Source organism: Aspergillus caelatus (assembly GCF_009193585.1).
Source record: "Aspergillus caelatus strain CBS 763.97 unplaced genomic scaffold BDV27scaffold_514, whole genome shotgun sequence".
Taxonomy (NCBI): Eukaryota; Fungi; Ascomycota; class Eurotiomycetes; order Eurotiales; family Aspergillaceae; genus Aspergillus; species Aspergillus caelatus.
In genome coordinates, this window is record NW_022475777.1 from 1 (window position 1) to 8,870 (window position 8,870).

At 49.7% G+C, this 8,870-nt stretch overlaps 4 protein-coding genes across 4 annotated transcripts; 3 read left to right on the plus strand and 1 right to left on the minus strand.

Moving 5' to 3' along the window:
* The first annotated feature begins 78 nt into the window (after positions 1–78).
* BDV27DRAFT_139708 (protein kinase domain-containing protein) lies at positions 79–1,971 on the plus strand. The gene has a single exon (XM_032069501.1). The coding sequence runs from the start codon at positions 544–546 to the stop codon at positions 1,780–1,782; it is 1,239 nt and encodes a 412-aa protein (XP_031920323.1). The 5' UTR covers positions 79–543; the 3' UTR covers positions 1,783–1,971.
* A 275-nt stretch (positions 1,972–2,246) lies between these two features.
* On the minus strand, positions 2,247–4,551 carry BDV27DRAFT_92338 (uncharacterized protein). Its single transcript, XM_032077958.1, has 2 exons — positions 4,280–4,551; positions 2,247–4,213 (listed from the first exon to the last, which is right to left on the minus strand). Exons 1-2 carry the CDS (start codon positions 4,404–4,406, stop codon positions 2,502–2,504), a joined length of 1,839 nt encoding a protein of 612 aa, XP_031920324.1. The 5' UTR covers positions 4,407–4,551; the 3' UTR covers positions 2,247–2,501.
* Positions 4,552–4,683: 132 nt separating this feature from the next.
* BDV27DRAFT_139711 (putative endosome-associated ubiquitin isopeptidase (AmsH)) lies at positions 4,684–6,955 on the plus strand. The gene is made up of 2 exons (XM_032069502.1): positions 4,684–5,140; positions 5,203–6,955. Exons 1-2 carry the CDS (start codon positions 4,991–4,993, stop codon positions 6,700–6,702), a joined length of 1,650 nt encoding a protein of 549 aa, XP_031920325.1. The 5' UTR covers positions 4,684–4,990; the 3' UTR covers positions 6,703–6,955.
* Positions 6,956–7,131: 176 nt separating this feature from the next.
* On the plus strand, positions 7,132–8,667 carry BDV27DRAFT_139712 (putative oxidative stress response protein Oxr1). Its single transcript, XM_032069503.1, has 2 exons — positions 7,132–8,186; positions 8,248–8,667. The coding sequence occupies exons 1-2, from the start codon at positions 7,279–7,281 to the stop codon at positions 8,390–8,392; spliced, it is 1,053 nt and encodes a 350-aa protein (XP_031920326.1). The 5' UTR covers positions 7,132–7,278; the 3' UTR covers positions 8,393–8,667.
* Positions 8,668–8,870: the final 203 nt, after the last annotated feature.

The window sequence follows — 8,870 nt, forward strand, 5'->3', positions numbered from 1 at the left end:
ACCTTGAAAAAAAAAAAAAAAAACATAAATAAATAAAATCCGTTGGGGTCCAGACTAAACCAGTCATTCCTTTTTCTACTCCTTGTTCCCCTCTTTCTAGATATCTTGTTGATTTCTTTTTTTCCTCCTTCTCTTATCTTTAATTTCTAATCAACTATGCTATCATTTCGTTATCTTTATCTGACACTATACATTACCTAGCATTCCAGTAATCTCTGACCAGTGTTTGACTCATTCATTCCGAACCAATCTTTGGCTCCGGACGTTACCCGTACGCAGTGTTGCCACCGGCCTTTATATACCAGGCGCTGTCCACTTCCTTATTTGACTTCTCTACCATCTCTGATCTGGTCACTGGTTTACACATATCTATATATACCCAATCTTCAAGTCGGTATCTTTTAAGAGTCAACTGAAAGCAAAACGTGACTTGATTTCGCATCCATTTGATTCATACATTTACTTTTCTTTCTTATACCTTGCACCTGACATAGGGTGCTTGGTTACTGGGAACATCCTCTACCGACCTCGGATATTTTCAAAATGGCTGCGCATATTCCTATACGACTATCGATTCGCACCGAAAATCAAAATGACAAGGCTACACCCATGCCACCACTAACAGTGGTGCCGGGACTGACCCCTCCAGTCACCCCTACTAAGGGCGACGAAAATTACTCAAGCGGTACGAGGACAGGAGGATCAAGTCGTTCAAGCTCCTTTGTATCTGAAGGAGAAAAGCCAAGAGATCTCTTTGGGGACGATGCGCGCCCCTCGAGCCCTCTTCAATATTCTGATGAGCTAGAGTTTCAATATGACCCGAAAGGTCGGCCAATTGAGTTCGGTCGTGGTGTTTGGAGTGTCGTCTACAAAGCTTCATCTCGCCCCGTTTCAAAATCACCTCTGATGACTCCTCCTAGTTCACCTGCGGGTGGAGGTCGGGTGGTAGCGGTCAAATCTCCTGTGCGACGAGATGCACACGCCGTGCTTGACGCCGAAGCGTTAGCATTAACTCGAATTAGTCGAATGCCGGGTTCGGAGCGTCATATCATCCCTTTCCATGGATACATCTCTGAATCACACTCCATAGTCATGTCGGCTGTGCCCCTCTCTCTTTCATCGTACATCGAAGAAAAGGCGGACCTGGCCCAGAAACACAAGTCCACTCGGACCATGTTCGATCCTGTGCAAGGTATGCCTCAGTGGCAAGAGCTTGCAAAGAAGCTCATCACCGGTTTGCACTGGCTTCACGCGCAGTGCCAAATAGTGCACGGGGATATCAAACCGCATAACATCTTGTTGAGATCACGACCGACTAGCAACGATATAGAATCCGACGAATTCCCGTTTGAACCGCTTTTCGCCGATTTTTCATCCGCACATAACACCACCGGTTCTTCGCTGTCCGCAGAGAAAGAAACAGGAACGTCATTAACGGCTTTGACACCACCTTTCGCCCCCCCCGAGCTGTTATCCGTGTCATCTTTGACTTCTCCGGGCACCAGTCCCACTCCCGCATCCGATGTGTTTTCGCTGGCGGTCACTCTCCTCGCAGCGGCGACAGGCGATTTGCTGCTTTATCCTGGCACCAGCAACATGCAGCGCCTCGCCATGGCTCGTGAAGGTCACCAGGTCATTGACTTTGCCCGATCGGGTCATAATGGTTCCCGAGTTCCTCGTAACGGACCTGTCGAGCAGGTGGTCAAGCCTGCCGTTTCGAAGGACCCATCTCAACGTATACAACCCAATGAATGGGTAGAATTAATCGCTGCCATGGCCTAAAGTCTCACACCAAAAGGTCCACTACTCTCGATTCCGCTCTTCTCGAAGACATATTCTACATCTACTTTTTCCACTCTTATATACCTTTCGATTTCTACCACATTATATGAACCAACTGGGTTCTTCTCGTTCATCTCTTCTTTTTATTCTTTCTTCCATTATATTTCCTTTTTTTTTTTTTTCTTCTTTCGACGAGTTTCAACTTCTTGCCGTTCCCATACTATTATTTTCTCTTTCTTTTCTCACAATATACTACTAAATGATACCCTATTTGACTGTCATGTGTCGACGTGTGGATGTTCAGCATATATTTCGTTCTAGACCATCTCAATATAAAAGAGAACCTGTTTCTGGAAAGCGCTCAAATGCTTTCACTTCTTGTCATGTATTAGAATATCAATTGGAACTTTCAACCCCACAAACCGTACCGTGGACAATAATACAAGACTCGTAAATAAAATATTGGACTATGTCAAAAAATGTAAGATTTCTCATCTCGATAGTCTATCAAAGGTAATTATATAGGCAGATATGTCTATAGATCGTAACCGTTATACAGTATAATACAAGATACACAGCTCATAAAACATAGTATAGAACCCGGAGGTTTGGGTATAAAGTCCTCCCCGCACGGAGCGGTAAAGGGAGGAGGTGGGTAGAGTAGAGTGAGTAGAGTGGATGTCGGTGAGGTTTCCTGCGCAAGTATAGAATAAGACATGCTAATGGTATCTTTTCCGAAGTTCCAGATCTCCAGTCCGGAAGGACGTCAACGTCCCACCGAGTAGTCGACTTAGTTGCACCGTGGAGAGGCTCGTGTTGCCCTTCTTCTGGTACTCGATGAAGATATCCCACAGTGTACTGGTCGACAGAGTACGAACTCGTACGTCGCTTAGGTTGTAGTCCAGGTTCTCCTGGTAGCATGCGACGGGGTCGAGAGGTTCGCGGGCCCCAGGTGAACCGTGGATGGTCTTGGGCAGATTATCGAAATCTGGCTTGGGGGTTTTGGTTGCGAAGACCGCTAGGCCTGGGATGGCCTTGACGATGTCGTTGATAGGCCGTCCGGGAAAGACCAGTTCCAGAAACTCGGCTACTGTCATTAGGTTACGGGTGCCGATGGTGAGAGAGAGGGCTTCGAAGAGGCGAAGAGGGGCATCCCTTTGCGACGGATCCAGCTGGTTGAGTTTCTGCACGGCTACGGGGTTTGGGTCGGCTTCAAAGTAGAGAATGCTTCTCTCGGTTTCTCGGGGATAGAGCTCTTCTGGCGTGATGAGCAATGGTTCGAAAGGGCGGCGGTCCCAGTGGAGAATTGCATCGTCGAAGTTTCCGGTATGCAGAGCTTCCCGCTTGTTATCAACGACGGCGGGAACTTCCTTAAGTACTTCGTAGTGTACTTCCGACGATATCTGATCCAAAGTAGACCTGGCGGCCTCGATCTTATCTAAAATGGGCCCCAGTGTGGCCGAACTCTCGCGGGGATTCGCAGCCGTCCGGGACAAAGTGTTTGTTAGTTCGTCGATTTCAGCGATGGCTGTAGCCTGACACTGGCGTGTATACACGTCGCGATTCTCTTTGTTCAGTTGGGTTAGGCCTCGTCGTTGCGTCGGACTCCGTTTGCCTTCCTTTCCAGGCGTATCAGTAGTGATCTTCTTCCAAACTTTCTCATGCCATTCCGTAAATGCGCGCGGCACGTAAGGCACGGGTATCGTGCCCTGGTCAGGACTTTCTGGGGCCAAGGGGATGGGTGGTAGTTCTCTGCCAGGAGGGGTGGGAACTCCCTGCTCTGCTGCTCTCTGAGCAACCCGCGAGGTATTGGCCGTCACCAAATCCCACCCCTTGAGTGTAGCCCATGCGCTGGGGTCTCTTGGAGCTGCGACTTCAAATGCATGTAATGCAACGTTTTCTGTCAAAATTGCCGGTCGTTTACGCTCTATGATGGTCCGCGGAATGACCTGTTGTGCATCCGATATGGGGAGTGATGCGATCATACGCACGCTTCCATAGGCATGTAACCCCGTCTGGTGCATGCAGGCTTCCATGAAAACCGACCACCAGCGTGCTGGGGTATAGTGATCTTTTTTAGAGGCAACTGGAGGCGGGTTGGCTAAGATAAGGAGCGTATCGTTCTTGGGCAATATGCCACTGTTGTCACGGTTTGATGGCCCTTGCTCCGGGAAATGCGTCGATAGTATACTTTGCCAATCCGCGATAGCATGGATATCCGCAGACAGTAGTTTATAGCTAGGGTTGTTCTCTGTCAAAGGCAGAAGCAATGGCTTGTATAGCCTCAACTCGGGTTCGATAAGGACATGTCGGCGGGGTTTGAGAAGTTCATTGATCTTCGATGACCATAATCCAGCGCCGGGCCATAGGTCGAGAATGTCCACGGCAGGGTTGCGAAGGATGAACGGCGATAGACGGTTAAGAACATCGTCTATTTAAGAGGCTCGATGCATCAGAGTCTCCTTCTATATAATATTTGTCTTGAGAAGTAGCTCACCGCATAGTTTTTCACTTGCTATTTCTGCCTTCCGAATCGACTTTCTCTTTGCGGTCAAAGGGAAGCACTTATAAAGCGCCTCTGTTAAGGGCAAATGAGGTACGGGCGTCCACCGATTTAGTCTCATCTTAAAGTACAAGTCAGGGATGTCGTATGATACCCACACCGACTCTCCATCATTGGTCTGTAGAGTACTTATCCTCTAGTAGATCGTAAAGGGAAAAGTTGAGGAAGCTTCTGAGAAACCGCGGCGGCGGGAACGGAGACCAAAGAGGAAAGGACCCGCAGTTTATTTTTCTTAAATTTATTTAAATAAATCAAATAAATTCAATGAGCTCAAAATAACTCAACCCATCACCTGTTGTTTCATTGTTTCGACTTGGTCACAGCCTTTTCAGATCATGTTTCGGTCACCTGAATCTGCTGTTCTTACAGCACCGGTTTCATTTTAATCAATCAATTATTATCCGACAGATTATATCCGTCCTTATCTTGCCATATAACTTCCCCAAGGTTTTCACAAGAGTCCGGCTGCCTGCTCCGTCGATGCGGAACGTCCCCACACGCCGTCTCTTGGGCTCTGGCGGCAGACCTCGATGATCCCTCGTTTCACCTTACGATCAAACGAGTCGCTTGAAAACCGGCTATATTGTGTTACCGGACCTTCTACTACTGATTTCCCTCACGTATTCTCAGTTCGTATGCGCAATCATGGCCTCGCATATGCCTCCGGCCACAGGCGCGGGGGCCTCAGCCCCTCGAAAGGTCGAGGAAATCACCCGAATGGCGCAGAACTATGATTACAACCCTTCGATTCCTCTACGGTATTGGCTAAGGACCGCAGCGACTTTACTGCGAGAGGTCAGTTTCATGCCATTAGCTTTGTTGTTACTCGGAGGGCTAACTAGCAGTTTCCTTTGCAGGCTCGTATATACGAACGAGAGGGGCACGATGAACAAGCGTACTTCCTATTATTTCGCCATGCTCAGTTGGTGCTCGTAAACCTGGCAAAGCATTCGGAAGCCAAAGATGAGCAGAATCGAAAAGCTCTGATGGAAGCGGAGAAGGAAGTCAGCAGAAATCTCGAAAAGTTGGAAATCCTCAGACCTCGAATCAATAAACGACATAAACGCTATACAGAGTTGATGAATGATCGCCAAGCTCGAAGCCCACCTCTAGGAACGACTCAGACCGTGCCGAACAAGCAACAGCCTCAGGATCCCGCATTAGTAGGTGTTGCCGAGCCTCTGGAGGCTGGCGAGAATCGAGACCTGGCTGTCAGATTAGCGAGGACGGAAATACACCGGAGGGCCACAGCCAGGAAAGCTGTACGCCAAGCTGGAATAACACCCGAAGAGGAGCAGCGTCGGCGCACGGCAGGTATCTGGGGTGACTGGGAGAACGCTCTGGACAAGAATGGCCCAGGGACAGACAATGACTTGAGTCGACGGATTAAAAATGTGAGGATCAATATGGACCATGCGGACCGTCAAAAGAAGGCAACAGAATCCACAGCACGGCCGTTGACTACAGGATCCTCTACGTCCACGTATAAGTACCCAACAGTGCCTCGTCAGAAGGCGCTAGATATTGCGCCCTCCGTGACCAAAGAAACGAGAGATGCGACGATGTCCTTCCCAGCAGCTCCGGTGCGGCCTCCAAAAGAACGATTTGAGCCTCTCCAGCCGGTGGTCTCATCGCCGCCACCAAGACCGGACAAGATCTCCCCTACGCCCCTGACATCCGCAGCTCAAATACAAGCTCCAGCTCCTCCAGCGAAAGTCAAGCCAGTTGCGGATGGTGGGGATGGCCGGTCAAACCTGGACCCATCTAGTTTCACCTTCAAACCGTCCGCCTACCTGGAGAATGGCACCCCTCTCCGGACGGTTTTTCTACCCCCAGAGCTACGATCAACGTTCCTTTCGCTCGCCGCTTCGAACACACGACGCAACCTGGAAACATGTGGTATACTTTGTGGGACCTTAATATCCAACGCTCTATTCATCTCCCGGCTTCTCATCCCCGAGCAAACCTCCACCTCGGACACTTGTGAAACGGTGAACGAAACTGCAATATTTGAATACTGCGACTCGGAGGATTTGATGATCCTTGGCTGGATCCATACCCACCCGACCCAAACGTGCTTTATGAGCTCAAGAGATCTGCATACTCATTCTGGGTACCAGGTGATGCTTCCCGAGAGCATTGCGATCGTCTGCGCTCCGAGCAAAACGCCGGACTGGGGCGTTTTCCGATTGACTGACCCACCTGGCCTCAAGACGGTCCTCAACTGTACGCAGCCCGGTTTGTTTCACCCACACCCCGAGACCAACACCTACACCGATGCGCTACGACCTGGGCATGTGTTCGAAGCCAAGGGGCTTGAATTCGAGACGGTGGATCTGCGCCCTAACGGATCCTAAATCTACCGATGGCTGCCACTTCACGATTTATGAGAGCGTACTATTCCACTTTCTAGAGTCCTCATTCTATGTTTATGTTGTCGGATATCCCATCTCTTGCTCCGTTTTCAAATAAAATCTCTGGGGCGCTATGTGTGCAGTATAGATAGCTTCTGATGTAGTACTACGAAAGATTCAGTCAGGATGAATTAGGCGTGACACGCTAGGGAATGAGGACGAACGAATTGTCCTGTAGGATTGATAATAAGAGAAAATCAAAAAATTCAATTAAATTCAATTCAATTTATGTCCCGCCGCCCTATGAGGCTTGTGATCACCCCGCCCGTGACCTGAAAAACGAACTAAACTTAAAAGATATTTTGTTATCTTGATCGTCTCTTCGCTTGTCCTCCACGTCTCGTTGCTTGTCTCTTCACCTCCAGTTTCCCACTTTTCTCCAATTTCGCCCGTCCACCGCCTTCTGCAGCTCGGTTGTAGCCAATTGAATGACTTAAAAGATTTTCGTTCCCTGGATCCGTGAGCTCCTCCTCCTCCTCACTCCTCCATCGCCCCCTCCTTCCCGTCCCCGCTACACGCATGTCGTCAACCGAGCTTCCTTCCTCCGCCTCTAGCTCGAGATCCGCATCTCGCTCTCGACAATCGAACTCTCAAATTCATCAATCAGCTGCATCCTACTTCTCCTATCCCGTCACACATGTCGTATCAGGCCTCTACCGTCGTCTGACCGACCCACCGGCCTCGAAGCCCAAGAACAATATGAACCGCAATCAACATTCGATGACCTCCCCAAACGGCTCCACCACATCATCCCAGGTCTTCACCCCTGTTCGAACCGCATCACCATTCCAACCCCCACCGCTCACCCCCCTCACCCTCACCGGCGACCTCTCCAACCTCCAAGAACAGCTCCTAACTCGTGCCCTGGCCGAGGAAATCCGGCTGCTAGTCCCAGCCCGCCTGCAACTCGTCGACACCTGGCGTCTAGCCTACAGCCTGGACCGGGACGGTGCCTCGCTCGCCACCCTCTATGAAAACTGTCGAGAAATGTCTCACCGCAGCCCGCGGGCGGGCTACGTCCTCATCGTCCGCGATGCCTCTCCGTCCGGCGCCGTGTTCGGAGCTTATATGACCGACCCCCCGCATCCAGATTCTCATTACTACGGTACGGGTGAATGCTTCCTCTGGCGCGCAAGCGTTCTCGCTCCTCCCACGAACCTGAACCTGAACCTGCCCCGCGACGGGCCCCCATCGGAGGACATGCTCGAACTCGCCGGTCTACCACCCCCGCCTAGCGCTGATACCACACATGCTGGTCGATCCACGACTCTGCGGGCGAGAGATGCTAAGCTGGCTCCTCCGCCCACTAGTGGACTTCCTAGCGGTGCTAGTACTCCTGAGAGAATCCGGTTTAAGGCCTTCCCTTACAGCGGCGTGAATGATTATATGATTTTCTGTGAAACGGGATTTCTTAGTTTGGGCGGAGGGTAAGCTCTTTTCTTTTGAATATCTGGCAGCGACTGAACATGGTAACTAACAACGAAGCAGAGATGGTCATTATGGTCTGTGGATTGACTCGAGTCTTGAAAAAGGTGTAAGTGCCGGGTGCCAGACATTCGGCAACGAACCCTTGTCAGATGAAGGCGTCAAGTTCGATATCCTTAGTGTCGAAGTATGGTATGTTGGTGCCTGAAGGTTGTTGTTTGTTGAGTATCCTAGGATGTAATGCAGGTGGAGAATCTTGGTAGATTGTGGTGTGCATTGCTTAGTACGTCGATTAGCCGGTCTTTGTCGAGCCGTTTGGACATATCTATCTATTTATAATACCCGTACACGGTGTGGCTGGTCTCATCGTGTTATGCACCGCTGTTGAATCTTACATAGTTTCCAAAATGATAGGAAAGAGAAAAGTTTCTCATACTTCATGAACGATACATACTTCATACATGTAGAGTGGTTGTCGATCTGCGGATATATAGAACTCGTTACTGGAGAAATGTCATCCGAAATTCATAATTCGTGCTCAAGTATTACTAGAGATTTATCTAGAGAGAAACACCACGGCTCAACCTCACCATTTCTGTCTCATTCGTAAGTTGCCACAACGCCGTCAGGAGAAAGATCATCCATAGCGTATCGTACGAAAAATTGCACGAGTACATCAGGGAAGC